Consider the following 18,087-nt stretch of genomic DNA (forward strand, 5'->3'; position numbering starts at 1 on the left):
CAGCTCAGGTGGGCAGAGAATAGGATGTATAGAATCAGCAGACCCACTCGCACACCACTGCTAAAACACTAACTGGCTACCTGTGACCAGCAGGGCAACCTGTCTACTTGGTGTTCTTTTCTAACAGACATTAAATCAAGGTTACTGCCCACTTTTTAAAAGGACACCATGAAAGCAGCTTTGATCTCAGAAGACCCCAGGGGATCAGTCTCACCTTAATTTAACCACAAAAAAAGCAGTCGTGATAGCACAATACTTTCAAAATAATCCAATTCTAATAAAATACTAGCTTTTTAATTTGTATTATTTTATTTCAAAACTACTTGAACGGCAACTGTTAAACATCTATGGAGTAAATATTACATTGGATATACCCTAACTACAAGCTGAACAATACTGAAAAAATGAAAATTCATATTAATTCTCTAATGTTAATATCTATAAAGGGTACTCTGAAGTTAGTATTCTGGTATATGAAAATCAAATGAGTTATTAAAATGTCAGTTTATAATGTGGTAACCCCCCCCCTCATTCCTAATTATGCAATAAATGAACATTATATACAAAAGTGTGCAAATTATAAATCAAGCAAATCACAATTGACAGAAGTCCAGCTGCTGAAGTCTTCTTGCATGCTTTTGTTGAGCTATGGTGTATTATTTCAGCAATTAAACATTTTGTGTGGGACAGGGTAAAAATTATAAGGAATATCAGAGACATTATGCAATAGTCTCCACATATGAGTCTTGTGATTATCAGCAATGCGACTGACAGTACAGCTGGCAACAATGCCTCTGGATATAGTATACCTATATATATATAAATATTCATATTGCTGTCATTCTCTCCACTGAACCCTCCTCATTAGTAAGGGTTTCTCATCCATGGACAAGATGGTCATAACATCCCTGTATTCTTCCCTTATACAACATATTATTGAGTACAGTACCCCTTTTGGCATCTACCTCACAAAGCACATGAAGCAGCTGGCGAGACCAGAGAGGTTCGTCACTAGGAGAATGCACGGCCTCAAACATCTACCCTACACAGATAGGCTAAAAGCCCTGTCCCTCTACTTAGTCTTCAACATACTCCTCAGAGGTGACCTCTGGCATAAAAGCAATCTCAGGCCCCGCCTTGATGGGACGGCTGCATATCTGTAAGTCAAGCTCCACTTGAATAGCCCACAAATGTGACCACAACCAGGTCTGTGATATCAATAGCACTCGTTGGTGAGACAGATTTGTGTCCCAAAAACTCCTCCTTTTGTGAAATAGACTCCTTCTCCACATCAAGCAGAGTACCTCATTAACACTTTTTAAGCGCAACCTAGATAATTGGATGGGGAACAGAAAATACACCCCTGGGATTCTACAAGTGTCCCTGCTGGACAGTGGCATAGGATGCTGACTTGTTGGAACATGGGATAAATTCTTGGTTAGGCTTATAAGGGCCTTGGGACCAATAGCCTAGTAAATTCCTATGATCCTATGAATCAGATATTGGTCAGTAGAGTGAATGACTGAATTTTGGTCAATTGCTCTGTTCATTAAAATGTTAAAATTTAAAATGAACAGAGCGCTGAATGTTTGCGGGTAAAGTAAGTGTTGGTTTGGGACAATAATGGTGAAACTTTTACATATTTTTGAAGAGTTCAGCATTAGGGACTAGGAAAGTTTGTGTTAGTGTAAAAGGGTTATGGTAGGGTTAAGCGAGGTCACAATTTTAGTGCAGTGTGTGTATCCTGGCTGTCTAGATTAGTATCACTGCTATAGAAAGATGCTTTTTTAAAGGTAAGGTGCTGGATTTTCAGGTATTAATAAGGTACAGCAGGGTGGTTCCATCAATTTGTTCTGAAGTCGATTAATAAATAGGCACAAATGCTCAGGTAATTTGTAGCTGTCGTTTATTTTACCAAGTTTTGTTTTATTTTCCATGTTTTTTATTTTTCTATTTTATTTTCCTGTTTATGCATACTGAGGATGTTGAGACTCGATTTTTTTTTTTTGCGATAAGACAAGAAGTGTAAAGATAGCTTCCTGGCAGTGTAGCACATGGAATTAAGGTAATGAGCTGCTAGCAAGCTCTATGCTGCTGCTAAGGGTTTGATTCCCGCAGCATATACTTGTGCACAGTATGACTTGGAGCAGGCAGCAGTGCTCCCAGATAGTTCCTGAAACAAGGCTTGTAATTAACAGATTTACTTAATGAATGAATGAATAAAATAAAATAGGGTTTTATAAAATTAATGCTATAACCAATGTTTTTCAGCATCTTCATAATTTGCCAAAAAAACATTAAGGATATGCCTATTTGGTGTAGAGATGGGTAGCAGAATTATGCATATTCATAGGAAAAAGTGGTTGGTGTGGTTTTCCCAAGAGAGAAAAATAGTTGCTAAAGCTTATTCCTGTCCATTCCATACCATTCTTGGAAGATTCAGTCTAGGTATAGAGCTAAGTCTAATGTCTTAACATTAAGCACAGCCGGCCTGTTAGGTTTGCTTGCAACAATGACAGTGACCATAGCCGTCTTATCTTTGAAGTCTGAAACAGTGTGGTGAATTGTACTAGTACAATGATAGGGACTGTAGCCCTCTTAACTTTGGTCTGAATCAGTGTGCTGAATTGCACCACTACAATGTCAATGGCCATAGCTTTGTTATCTTTGAACTCTGAAACTGTGGTGAATTACACTATTACAATGATAGTGACTGTAGCCTTCTTAACTTTGGTCTGAATCAGTGTGTTGAATTGCACCATTACAATGTAAGTGGCCATAGCTTTGTTATCTTTAAACTATGAAATTGTGATGAATAACACTATTACAATGATAGTGACCATTCATTTTTTTATCTTTGAAGTCTGAAACAATGTGGTGAATTACACCTTTACAACAGTGACCAAAGCCTTCTTATCTAGGGCTAGCTTAACATTTTTGAGTATTTTGATATCCTGGATTTTATACAGGAGTATTTTTGCTGATATACCTTGTAATTTTCATGATGCATACCACAGAACAGAGAATTCTTAACTGCATCCTACATAAAATGTATAGAGTAGTATTTGTGGGCATAGAGTGTAGTGTTTCAGTCATATAATGCAGAGTTTCTGGAGATGTATTTTTTTTATTTTTATTTAAGATTTGTTTACCGGGAAAGTCCGACTGGACACAGGTCCTTTTTCAGTGGAGGCCCAGGGAGAAAAGCTCCATAAGATATATTTGACTATGTAAAGGTTAAATATACTGCAGTATGTTAGGCTGTTTACCGATGTATAACCATAGTCTTTTTGGATTTATTTACTTCAGTATTTTCCTAAAACTGTGTTTCAGGTCAGAAGGTTGCAAACAGAAAAACAATATTTATAAGCTAACAAATGAGCCTGGACGTTTCCACTCCACAAGCACCCGTAAGTTACATGAAATAAATGTATCCTTCATTGACAGCATTTATTATTTTATAACAGTTTCAGCCAAACAGAGGACATGATCACTGCAGGAGCAATGCCTTTGGATAATTGATAAAGTTAATACTGAAATATTAATTCTAAGTTTGTTATTATTATACCTTTTTCCATAAATTCCTGTTTAAAACTCTGAAATGCAAGTTATAATTTGATACAGTTTGTCTTACCTTCAAGCAGATTGTTGGTTTCTTATTTAGATTGTACAAATAACATGTATGTTAGACAGTTGTTGCAATTTAAGTTTTTTTTTTTCAACAGTGGAAGCTTATTGCAGAAGGCTCACTATTGAAATGTCAGCACTTAAAATGTTGACAAGCTGAAAATAAAGCTCATAAATGCAGGATAAGAGTGAACCTTTATTTATTTATTTATTTAACATTTGTTTACCGGGAAAGTCCAACTTGGAACAAAGCCAGTTTGCAGTGAAGGCCCTGGGAGAAACACTCCAGACGCATGTCTTTGTAAAGTGTGAGGAAACCGAAGTACACGGAGATAACCCACACGAACGCAGGGAGGACATGCAGACTCCGCACAGAAGGCACTCCAGCCGAGAAGAACCTCTTGCTGTGAGGTGACAACACTACCGCTGCACCACTGTGCCCTCCTTTAACATTGCTCTTCTTTTTTAAACTTCTTCTCTGTAAGGAAGCAAGCCTCCCTGCACCCCAGTGTGGGGGAGACAAGTCCCAGACCCCATGAACTTATACACACACACACACACACACATATATATATATATATATATATATATATATGTGTGTGTGTATATGTATACTATATGTGTGTGTGTGTGTGTATATATATATATATATATATATATATACATATATGTATACACACACACACATACACACACACACACACAGATATATATATATATATATATTATGGTTCAACTTTGAAATCCAGATGCCCATAAAACCGATGTTCATTTACACAAGACGAAAACAGCGAAAGATGAAATACCCAAACTATGACATTTTCCAAGGGTAAGTAAATACTTGGCCAAATATAAACAAAACACACACTGAGGTAAATAAAACACACCTAGGTGGGGGGCTACACCCCCACACCCCCCCCCCCCGATGTGGGGAGCTGCACACCCCATCCCCTAACTATATATATCAACTCTGGGATTGCACTAGAGTGGAAAAAAGGGCATGTTGGGCAAATGTTTACTTACCCAGGGAAAATTTTGCCATTCGGATATTTCATCTTTTGCTGCTTTTGTTTCCTGTATGGGTGTTTACATATACGGGTCTACTTTGTTTCATTGAAAGCTCATTTCACTGAATTTCAATTCACCCTGACCAAATCACTGAAAGCTCAAATTACTGAAAACTCATTTCATGGAATCTCATTTCACTGAAGTGAAGAACTGGCACTATATACAGTAATGTAAGGCAAGTAAAAGGTAGTACGATCCTGGAGTTAGGGGGGTGTGGGGGGCATAGCCCCCCTCTTATTTTGAGTATATATTGTCTTCTTGAAAGAGTTAGTCATTGGTGTTGTAAGTATACATGTCTATGGCTTAAAATTTATTGTTTTGAAGCTTTCAGTGAAATATAATTTAAAATCAAACTAGGTGGGAGGCTATGGCCCCCACAACCCCCCAATATGGGTGGGCTGTGCCACCCTCCCAACTATATATACTAACTACAGGATCGCATTACATTGGGGAAAAGGGCATATACCTTTTACTTGCCATACAGTATTCTATACAGTGCAGTTCTTCACTTCAGAGAAATGAGATTCAGGGAAAGGTCTGAATGGGGATCTCCATAGAGCAGGAAATGGGAAGATTTCCCTTTACTGCAATGTAGTGTGATCTCAGAGTTGGTATATCTAAATAGCAGGAGGTGTGGGGGGCACAGCACTGTTTAGTTTTTTTTAATTTTAATTTTTTCACATTTTCGAACAATCAAATGTTCGATCATATGGTCGCGGCCATATGAAAGTCAAACTTTTGGATGTTCGATTATGTGAAGTAGACCCATATATAAATATATATATATATATATATATATATATATATATATATATATATAAAATGTGTATATATGTCTGTGTGTGTGTGTGTGTGTGTGTGTGCATATATATATATATATATATATATATATATATATATATATATATACACACACACACATATACATATATATATATATATATATATATATATATATATATAACTATATTAGAGCTACCTGAGATGAACAAAAGTTGTAAATGCAGACAATGAGAAGACAGACACCTCAAGACCAACAATGCAAATGATCAACAGTTTGAAATCCCTACGCTAAAAACACCAACATGGGAAATGAGCGCGACTGTGTAAGTATGCGATAGTGATGGACTTTAGGGTTAGGGTGCGGGTAAGGTAAGTGTGCAATAGTGACGGACCTTAGAGTTAGGGTTTGGGTTAAGGTTAGTGCATAGATAGTTGTGTATGTAAGGTTTAGTGTAGGTTTGTAAGTTTTTTGGTGTGCTTGTGTTATGTGTGTGTTTTTTGGGAAAGATATTTGTTTTGTTTTGTTGACTGTCAGGATTGTGGTTTGTCGGGCATGTGAACTTTCGTGTTTTTCAACTGTCGCTGTTGTGGTGTCGGTGATCTCGTTGTCTGTGTTTTCGCTTGTCGGTGTTATGAGGTAGATCCATACATATTGTATATTTTAACTCCACTATTCCAGTTATTGGCCATCTCAGACTTAATATATGTAAGTCATTTTTTCTTTTGGCCATTCATTCTCTGTGTTTGGGACTTGCTGTAGTGGATCCTGACATTTCAAATGGTTACCATAGCATAATGCACAACTTATCAAATGTAATATCTTTATTTTATTTTTTTATTTTTATTTTTAACATTTGTTGACCGGGAAAGTCCGACTAGGTTCCACAGATCCTATTTTCAGCGGAGGCCCGGGGAGAAATGCTCCAGAAGCATGTCTTTAGAATGTGGGAGGAAACCGGAGTACCCGGAGGAAACCCACGCGAACGCAGGGAAAATATGCAAACTCCACACAGAAGGCACCCCAGCCAAGAATCGAACCGGAGAACCTCTTACTGTGAGGTGACAGCATTAACCGCTGCACCACTGCGCCACCCAACAGTTTATCAACAGTTGCATGATTTTATTTGATATGATAATGGCTTCTTTCTTTTTTTTTTGCTTAAAAAGTTTTTATTTTCAAATACAGTTAAATGAATCCCATAGTATTTGTATATAACATCTTAAATAACCATGTACACTATTTACATTAGCTTGACTTTTATAACAGAATTCCATATATACAATTACTTTATTGATATGACCATCCAGTTATCAGAATATGTCTGTTCAATTATTGCATAGTGTCAATCAATGAGAAGACTTTTTTCCATGGGTTGCTGAGCAATGGCTTAGGATGAACTCTTAATTCTTTAATTTTAATTTCCATCAGCACTATGGTGTTCAGCTGTGTGGAGTCAGTAGTGTATTTGTATTCCATCTTCTAGTTATGCACTTCCTTGAGATTGCAAGTACTGTCCATAATAAATACATGTTTGTCCCGTTCAGTTGAGGATATTTGTTCATGTTTAACAATATAAGAGCTTTGGATAATATAAATGATTCATTAAATAAAGCTTGTAGAAAGTTATATGTACCATTCCAGAATGACTTAAACACAATCATAGAAAATATGATTCCAATCTGCTTTGTGGACTTGTTCACACCTCCAACATAATCCATTTGTGGAAGAATTGATTTTAGTAATTCTATATGGGGTTAAAAATGCTCTATGCAAGAATTTCCAATTAAATATTTTCCAGTATTGTGTAAAAGAAGTATATTTTACCGATAATAAGATATTTGGTTTGATTTCTTCAGTTTACTGTAATTAGTGTCCTTTTGTTATATATTTCCAATATGATATTTTGGGTGTTATTTTATATTTTATCAATAGTTTGTAAAATTTTAAAATACCATTTCCCATATCATAATCATTATATATGATTTCATATAAGTATTTCATAAGTTTAGATATTTCTTTTGATGAATTTCTCAATGACTATATCTAATTCTTCTAAAGTCTCTTTTGCAATAATGTTAATATTATGTCATCAGCAAAGAGCATTATTTTAGAATTATATTGATCATAAATATCTGCTCCTCTGATTTTTAAATTATTGCATACTGAGTCTGCCAGTATTTCAATAGCCAAAGCAAATAGAATCGGTGACATGGGACAGCCTTGTGTAGTACCTTTTGTTATATGTATAGATTCAGAAGTGAAAGGACCTTGCTTGACATATGCTAAACTGTTTGTATATATATATATTCTTTAGTAGACAAATAAAGGAAGTAGGACATTCAAATAGTACCAGGATTTTGAATAGATAGTCCCAATTTAAGGAATCAAAGCCTTTCTCTATATCTAAGCCAATTATATAAGTGTTTCTTTATTTTCTTTATTTACATGATCTGTAAGGGTAATTATCCTTTTAATATTATCAAGTGTGTCTATGGTAAATATATCCGGTTTGATCATTATTTATTATTTTGGATAATGGTATTTTCATTATATTGGTTAAAATTGTCATAAATATTTTATAGTCATTATTTAATAATGATATAGGTCTGTATGAGGTACACAATTTGTTATTTTGTTTTCCTTTAGGATTGGAGTAATTAAGGAATATTTCCAAGAGGGTGGTATTAATGCCTGTGATTGAATTTATAATAGAGTTTTATGGAAGAGAGATAGTATCATTAAAGGAAAAAGTTTATTTATTTCCATAATTATGCCATCTATTCCTGGAGCTTTATTATTTTTGCCCACTTTTATTCTGTAAGTAGTTTTTTATAGGATATTGGTGCTTGTAAATCTAGTTTTAATTTTTCTGATTTTTTTAGATTAAATAACTTTGTATCTAGATTTAATTGGTCAATATGTCTATTCTCTATTTGAAAATGTTCCATATAGTGATATCTATAAGCATCACGAATGTCACCCATATCCAAGACATTCTTCCCTTTCTTTTCATGGTAGATGCTTTTGATGTTGTTAGCTTTTGATTGTATTCTGATTCTTGTGGATAAATTATGTAAATATTTGGGAGAAGTAGCCAAGCAATTCATTTTTAGTTTTTCTAAAGCTAAACTAGTTTTATGTGTTAGAATTTCATTATATTTTTTGTTTAATTCCTCTGCTTTCTTTTTAATCTCCAAAGAGTTTTGATTTTCTCCATTTTTTACTGACAAAAGTTTAGATTGTAAATCTAATAATTCAGAGTCCCATTCTCTGATTTTATTTTTGTAGCAAGCAAGGGTTTTACCAAATATGTAAGCTTTTAATGAGTCCCATATCATTACTTAGTGTAATTAATATCTAAAAAAAAACTGTAATTCTGATAACAACCAAGGTTTAAACTCTTTAATTTTTGTTATATATGCTGGGAGTCTAGTATTAGAGATTAAAGGTTTGTACCCACTTTGGAGTTTAGAATCAATGAGTTGTGAAGGGACAAGGAATGATTGAGAGAAGTTGGTAAGTTTTAAACAAATATTTTGTCTATTCTAGTTTGGGTACCAAATCCCTCTAAGTCTGAAAGTATATATTAAGTGGAATAATTCTATCCATTTGTTTAAGGCTTTTGAAACAGAAGATGTACGCATCTTATTTGTAGTTTCAGAAGCATCAAATATACAGTTAAAATGTCCTTCTGTTATTAAGTTACCTTTATAATTGGAGATAAAATCTAAGTGTTTTTTTCTGTTCCCATTCCAATGCCAGGGAACCAGTATAGATTAACTAAGGTCCATATTCTGTTATTAAATTTAACTATTACAAATGCCATAAGACCTTCTTTATCTTCATACTTATAAATGATTTCTGGGATGATTACATTAGTTTTCCATAGAATTGTTACCCCTTTTGTCCTTGTCTTAAATGAAGATTGGGCCAGTATCATATATTCCTTAGGGTTCCATTTATAACTGCCATTTGTTTTAAAATGAGTTTCCTGAAGGACTACTTGTGCTTTTTTCAGTTTTAAATATTTCAGTAGATTTGATCTCTTACTAGAATTATTTAAGCCATTAATATTTAGAGATAATAAGGTAAATCCAATCTTGAATTATTTAGAAAGTATATCCTTAATTTTATTGTGACTATTAAACAGTTTTCTCTAATAGCAGCAAACCTTATGTTTAAATATAAACTTAAGAGAAATTGTTAGTTCTATTTTCTGTGTATTTACCAATAAAGTGTTATATTGGTCAGTCTCACTAAGAAAGTTTTTATATAATAACAACAGTATATAATAACTATTAACATAACTAAGGTCCACTTTAGCCATGGAATGAAAATCATTCCTAATCTGATGGATAAACCTAGGTCCATCAGATTATCGCTCATACCTTTGACAAAACAAAACATCTGAGCTCCATAAACTAAACTATCATATGAAGAGTATTTGTAACAGGAATAAAAAGATTTGTATTATTTCCATCAGATTATACTGCTTTTAGTAGATTAATCAATAATTCTGTTACAGCATAAATTATCTACCTATTGTAGATACAATTAGTATTTACATGAAAGGATGATGACAAGCAAGTCAATCATAATATGGTAAGTTATGTCATATGTAAAACCACACTAAGGAGGTTATGCCATAGTCAACTAACGTATTCACCAGTATTAATGAAAATCAAATCTATCTTATATGATCCTCTAAGCTATGAGGAATCATACTTACAAAACTTATTACTTAATATTAACTGGGGGTTCCTATCATGTAGTCAAACTTTTACAAGTTCAAACCACATATGGTCGAGACCATACTTTGAAATTTGTAAAAGTTCGATTGCGCTTGAATGGAAATCTGCATAAGCAGAGGTTTCCATTCACTTTAATGTGGCGTAATCTCAGAGTTGGTATATTTAAGTAGCGGGGGTGTTTGGGGGTGCAAGGGGGCTTGCCCCTCCTTTTACAACACTTTTTTATTTTGTTCATTTTTTTAATTTCTTTTTTTTTTACGTAGTCAAAGTTCTGTAACTTTGAACATAATGGTTCGACCATTAGGTGCTCGGAGTTACGGGACTTTGACTATCTGATATAGACCCTACACTGGTAATAGTAAAACTTTATAACTAATATTTATAACACAATGTAGTCAAGTGAATAAGTCAGGGGTTATATTGCGTACTTTACTAGCATATAAGTAATCATTTTGTTTTGTTACTATCTTGCTTAAAACAAAATTACATTATGTAAACATTAATGAAAGTTAGTGCCTTTCAGATACCAGTGAACTCCTCCTTTTCCCCACATTCTTCATGTGAGAAATTTTCATATATGGCACTTAGTATGAAAGGAATGATATTATAAGTTAAATCTACAGATTCTCTTGTTGTGTCTAATAACCACTATTACTGGTGTCCTTCCTGTAGTTGTCTAACAGACAAACCAACTCTACCTTAAGTTTCACTTCTACATTCATTAATTGTCATTCTATGACAAATACTAAAAATCTTAAATTTAAATAACCTTCTAAATTTTATAGTCTGTGGTAATTAGACTGATTAATTATTGGTAATTCAAGACTATTAGTTCAGAATGTGACAATTGCATTCGGTGGCAATTCCAAAATTTCTGTCTTCTATTGTTTCCTTTGAACAACTTTACCTCTTTAGTATCATATATAAAAACATTAGTACCCTTGGTAACATCTTATAGATTATACAAGGTCAAGATGGGTTTCAAACACTGAAATTCAAGTTAAAACAATTAACTTGACTTACTATGCACATTTACTTGTATGAGAAATCAACAAGCTTCTCCTTGATGTTCAGTATTATGCATGTCTTTATGGTATGTTAAAACAGTGGTGATGTTATAAGACAAGCCCCTGTTACTAGATCCTGTCACTTAATATACAGATTCAGTAAAACTAGTTCATCTTATGTGACAATTGTATGTTATGTATCTGAGACTACTATATTAATATATTTCATAACTATTGTGTATGTTTTGGGCTGTTGCTATGTTCTTTCAAAGACCATATGTTGCAATGATTATCCTGGTTATTAGCTCCTTCCAAGCATGATCATACAAGCTCACCAAAGCTTAGAATTCATTGAGTTCACATATTTACTTTAACGTTTTAGAGCAGAAAATGCACTTTCGATACATAGTGCTGCACTTGTATTGGGCATCAGAACAATTTCAGTAAGTTGAAGTGTGTGTTAAATGAATGTCTGTATGCAGACATGTAATTTAGCAACAACCTCTTAAACACGGAGGCTTTCTAAATGCCAAGATTCATCCTGGAGGCTCCACAGAGCTATTATGCATTGTTGTCATGGTTTCTTTTACCATGGAAACCCAAATGGAGTCTATTCCTGTAAGTATAAATGCATAACGTATACCAGGGGCCAGTAAGGCATTCGAAACAAAAGCTTCACATCGCTACAATTTTAACCCAATTTTCCCTCCTTTTTCCAGTGAGGGAACAACAGAGAAGAGAAAGAAGACAGGAAAAAAAATAGAAAGAAAAAAAAAAAACTCCCCCAAGATGCTGCAGTGTCTAATAGATGCCCTACATTCCTGCAACTACTCTATTCTACACCCAATAAGCATGAAAACATGCCATCTGCTCCCGGATAAACTGATAATCATAGCATCATCCACTCACACCTCTCAACCCCAAGCCAGTCCGGAAACATGTCACTCTTCATTTTAACAAGCCAGTAACAAACTTCCAATGCAAAGTATCATCCTTAGCACTTCAGTGATGAGAACAGCAGCATATTATCAGCTGTTAGACACAACAGCATTTTTGTACGGCATATCAGATTAGTTAAAACAGCATGGATAGCTATAATACCGGACACATTTTGATTATAGCTACATTTAGACAGATTACAAAAGAATAACTATACCAAGGTCTTACTAACCAATATCTCAACAAGAAGACATAAATGGCATGTCTAAAAATGTAGTTTAACTGAGAGTGTCATTAAAAAATTGCAATAAGTATTTAAACAACAGGTACTACTACTTTTATAAAATATTAATTTTGTACATTTAAATCACCAGTAGGACCAAACTACCAAACGCAAATGCCCTAGATCTACACTTAAAATACGAGGGTTGCATACTGACTCATCAGGGGTGGAGTCATCATCAGGTGCTGACCTGGACATGCAGCAAATCTCAGACTCACCTACCCCCAAACGAAATAATACTGTTTCCCCTTCAGGCCTTACAAAAGAGCAGGACGGAAACACAACAAAACTAAGCAGCATGGAAGGGTTACTGGAACTTCTTACGAAGAAATGATTGATTGTAATAAGACCAATGTGCTGAATATCTCAAATGTGGTTTTAACTGAAGCCCAGGTGTCTCTGCTAAATAAAGGACCCAATTTTATTCCCATTTTTTTGTCTCTGAGGATGTGTTAGCACAAGATGTTATAGCATTTTGTAGATTGCTAAACCTTGTTTCATTTTCATGACAATGTTTCCAATTTTGACTTTGACACAACATTTACGTATCATAAACACCCAATGGCCTCTTTCAATTTTATGATTATTGACAGAATATTGGGTGACAAATCTAATAAAGGGGGATGGCACTCTATACTGGATGTAAAAGAGAAAAAATGGATCATTAAACTGGGTGGACTTTTTCCACCCGGGCTAAATGAATATTTATGAAGAAACCAATCACGGTAAGTAATTTAATAAATATATATTGTCCATCTTTTTCAATCTTGTGTGCTCAAAGATCATTTCAACTTTAGGGGATATAATGTTAAGGTAAACAATCTCTCAAAGACTAATAAGGACAGCTTACATGAGCTGATTGACAAAAAGGAATTGGTGATTCTTTCTGCTGATAAGGGAGGGGCCGTGGTAGTTATGAATTGGCAGCAATATGAGGCCAAAGCACAGAAACAACTGAGAGATGGTAGACATTACACAAAAATGCCTTTGAACCCTACATTTATGTTTAAAAAACAAATAGACTAATTTCTGGATTCAGCACTGCAGGAGGGCATCATTACTGATAAAACCAAATTCCATCTCACGGTATCAGATCCATGCACCCAATACATATACTTTCTTCCTAAGATTCACAAGGATCCACTCAACCCACCTGGAAGACCCACTGTTGCTAGGAATAGTTCATTAACTGAACCTTTGTCCCAATTCCTTATGTTACATCTTCAGCCTCTGTTGAAATGGGTTAGATCTAGTATTCAGGACACTATAGAGTTTTTGGGCATTGTTTCTAAGATGCAACTTGAGGAGAGTTGGTTCCTCTGTACATTGGATGTTTGTGCACTTTACACAAACATCCCACATTGGGCAGGCCTCGATATAATTGAAGACTGGTTATACAAATCCAGTTTGTATGAACCAGGCTTTAATATCTTCCTGATATGCTTAACAGAACATGTGTTAACCAAGAATGTTGTTTTCTACCAAAATCAATGTTACTGGCAGGTACAGGGAACAGCTATGGGGGCATCTTTTTCCCCCATTTATGCAGACCTCTTTATGGCCTATGTCGAGGAGCGTATCATTTATGATGCGACACATAACATCTATTTGGGTGAAACTGACATATGGAGGAGATATCTGGATGATTGCTAGATGGTGTGGACATCAGATGTTGATTATCTCATGGAATGTATTGAATATTTAAATGACAGCAAATGGGGTCTTCAGTTCACAGTAAACTACCACAGAGAACACATTACATATTTAAATATTCAGGTTAGTAAAATTGAGGATCATACATTATGTACTGAAGTTTTCCATAAATATCCTAAATATAATTCCTTACTCCACGCATCCAGCTTTCATCCTCCCCATATTACTAGGAACATCCCTAAATCCCAGTGTATTAGGATGAGGCGTTTCTGCTCACAAGATTCCTCTTTCAAGGTCTTCCGTAAGGATCTGGTTAACAGATTTAGAAACTGGTTATAAGATGGGTTATGTCCTAGGAGCAAACAACTATGCTACTAATTTCAACAGGGAGGATCTACCCAAACTACAAGGAGAAGCATCGGGCCACTGGCAATGTCATCCGGTTTATGACCACTTATGGCAGGAACACTAATACAGTGACAGACATTGTACGGAGACATTGGAACATACTATTGGCTGATAACACCCTAACACAATATATTGGACATATGTCACTTCTCATTTCATAAAGGCAAGAACTTGGGTTCACATTTAAGTCACTACAAATGGCCACACAGGACATCTTTTACAGATAGCATTCAAACAACAATCTCAGGGGACAGATTGACTGGATGCATGCCCTGTGGTCATTGCAGCCACTGCAATAAGGTTACCAAGTCCAAACAATTCTCCAGCAGAGATTGTGGTGTGGGTTTTGATATTGATTTCTTTGCAAACTGCAGTTGTGACTGGCTAGTTTATGTGGCTTCATGGAGTTGTTCTGCATTTTACATAGGACAGACTTCCAGGCCACTTAGATTGCGGATTTCGGAGCATCTAAGTGACGTCAGACACAAAAGAACTAGCAAGGCCCTGTAAGAAACACCCAATGGCCTCTTTAAATTTTATGATTATTGACAGAATATTGGGTGACAAATCTAATAAAGGGGGATGGCACTCTATACTGGATGTAAAAGAGAAAAAATGGATCATTAAACTGGGTGGACTTTTTCCACCCGGGCTAAATGAATATTTATGAGGCAACCAATCACGGTATGTAATTAATTTGTATTACTGTTTAAAAGGAACAAATGAATGCTTCTGTTTTCAACACTGATGAAGGCTAAGAAATTATTTGAGCTGAAACCGGTCTGTTCTTTTTGTTCTTTTTTAAGTAATTTAATAAATATATTTTGATATTTGTTACACCTTACAGTTGCTGGCTCATTTTTTCTTTGATACTTTGCTTTTTGGAGCCGTGCATTCACCCACGTGCAGGGACCTGTTTTGGAGTGGCACATTTAAATCATGACACAAATGAAAAGTACCTCATTAAACCAATTAATTAATTAAATTATTGAAAAATAAAAATCACTGAACAAAAAGTATTTATTGAGTTGAATAAAGACTCCATGTTTATATTATATGTTGCTTTGTTTAGATTAAGTAGTACATTATTCCTATTTCACTTACACAGAAAATAACCCATCTTGACCTACCTGCACTTGTATAGAATTGTTAAACTCTTCAATCATTCTGAATAGAACATTATGGTTTTGCAATTGTTTAAGAAACTTTTTGTTTTAAGAATTCATACTTAGGTTATATGTTCATTTTAAGTAATTACTGATAATAGTTCATATCAGTTGATACTTTGAGAGAAGGAGTTGTAAGAGTTATTTTTTGTGACAGCTATCTTGGAATCAGTCTTTTGTTTCTTCTTTTTAGCATCAGTCCCAGGATTTTTTCTTTTATTCTTTTAAGGGTTAGGGACACCCATTCCATTTCTTCTGGGATAGTAGTTATATTGTTATTTTTAATGAATAAAGAAGCTTCTTCTAAGTCATTAAAGGTTCTCATCTCATTGGCAAAGAGGATTTTTATCTTGGCTGGAAAGGCAAGCTGTGCCTTAATGTTGTTTTGTTTTTGTAGTTTTATTATTGGCCAGACCTCCTTCCTTTGTTCTATTATTCTGGTAGAATAATCATTATAAAACCTTATCAGGTTTTGATTGTATTTTAAGGGTGATTTTCTCCAAGCAGATTTTAAGATTAGCTCCTTGTCCAGAAATGAAAGAAGTTTTATGACTTTTGACCTACGTGGAGTATTTGTTGAATTAGAAACAGGATTCCTCAGTGCTCTGTGCGCCCTTTCACTTCCATGGGAGAAACCTTCTTTCAAGTCTAAAAAGTCAGGAATCCAAGTCGTTAAAAATGAAATAATGTCCTCATCCTCAGTGATTTCAGGCAGTCCGAAGACCCTTATCTTATTTCTCCTTTCCCTGTTTTCTAAGTCATTTACTTTGTTAAGCAGCCAGGCATTTTGATTACACAGGTATTCTTTTTCTGTTTCTTCTCGAGTCTCCCTTCAATGTCATTTAGAGAAACCTCTATGTTTATTATTTTTGTTTGATGTTGCTGTAAAAGTTCCTTGAGAGTATCAGTCCATTTCTGAGAATTAAATTTGAGGTTTTCTAAGTCATTTTTAAAGCCATCCATTTTCAGGGATAGTTCCTGTAAGGTAGCTGTCATCAATTGTAGTTCTCTCTTCAAAGTAGCATCCGGGTGAGAATTCCTTGAGTTGTTCATTTTCAGTAACTCAAAATGTCTCCAAGTTTCTTGACAAGAATTTTTTTATATAACTCCTCCAAATTTAATATTTATGTAGTTTAGTTGTTTATCTATAGATATTTGACCTTTTTCCTTAAAAATAATAACATTTTCCTATATTATTTTATTAGTTTATGGAGCTCCAAAATTTCACTGCTCTCAGCTGGCTTTCCAGGCTCTACCCCATAATGGCTTCTTTCTGTGTGTGTGTGTGTGTTTACTAGGAAACACAAACACAAGCAAGCAAAAAGTTAAGCCTTCTTTCAGGCTAATAAAAGGTGAAGAAAATTCCAAAATAAGTATTTTTGCCATGTAAGCAGACAACAGAGTGTGGGACAGCAGCAATCACAAAAATGTAGTCAACAAAACGCTGGTACTGCCAATGACAAAGCAAGAAAGAGGTGTGGATATACACAGTAAATACAAAGTAAACATTAAAATTGATGTTTACTCTGGATGTTTGGAACTGTTTTTCTTATATATTACATATGTCTTGAGGCCCCTTTCAGGAGCCAAAGGGAATATAGCTCAAATAATACTCATTTTACACCCTCACTTTACTTTACTGCACAGCACATGTACCACAAATCTTTGCCTTTCACAGAGGACACAAAGGCTACCATTATAAACTAAATCATGCCTTTACTGAAATAAACTTGTCAAAACAATATACAAATTTTAAGATACTTTCACACAATTATTCTCATACTTAAATGACAGCACTTATATGATTCATTAAAGGTAAGTAACTTACAGTTCTACTCAGCTTCATTCATACCAAGCATCGAGGCCTTCCTGACCTGTGTCTCTGGTCTTGCATCATGCAACTCTCCTTCAGGACCTCTGACCTGTCTGGTCTTGGACAGGCCCTTACCTGGTTATCAGGATGAATCTGTATAATGCCTCTAGACCACGTCATCATCTGCATCCCACAACAATCCCTCTGCTGTAATATACAAATGGTTCTTTCTTGGATAGATCCCACTTGAATGGCTCTTCTTTACCAGGCCTCAGCCCCCCCCCCATTCCACTGTAATCCCTCTGCTGAGAGACAGAAACATCTCCATTACTTCCAGCTTCCATTCCTTTTTTTTTACAGGATAATTAAGGTTACTCTGGCTAGACTTATGGGCCAGCTTACCAAACGACAGGTCTCCCAACTCCACTCCACCACACAACTCCCCATCATAGACTTGGCGGTATACAATACACCTTGACCCACAGAGTTCCAGTGCAGCTAACCAACTGACTTGACAGTATAATCCTGTGATGGTTAGGTTACTGTCACCTAGAAATACCCCCATGAGATGAGTCACATGGCTAAAGG

The 18,087-nt window shown here is 35.1% G+C and overlaps 1 protein-coding gene across 1 annotated transcript in view; it reads left to right on the top strand.

Annotated features, from left to right (window-relative positions):
- The window catches only part of LOC122798037 (lipocalin-like), a 177,399-nt gene that overhangs the window by 69,288 nt on the left and 90,024 nt on the right, over positions 1-18,087 (top strand). The window contains exon 3 of the mRNA XM_044066658.1: positions 3,334-3,410. Within this exon, the coding sequence (XP_043922593.1) occupies positions 3,334-3,410 (77 nt within the window). The remainder of the gene's footprint in view (positions 1-3,333; positions 3,411-18,087) is intronic.

This window comes from Protopterus annectens, chromosome 3.part1 (genome assembly GCF_019279795.1).
Source record: "Protopterus annectens isolate FY-2018-M chromosome 3.part1, PAN1.0, whole genome shotgun sequence".
Taxonomy (NCBI): domain Eukaryota; kingdom Metazoa; phylum Chordata; order Ceratodontiformes; family Protopteridae; genus Protopterus; species Protopterus annectens.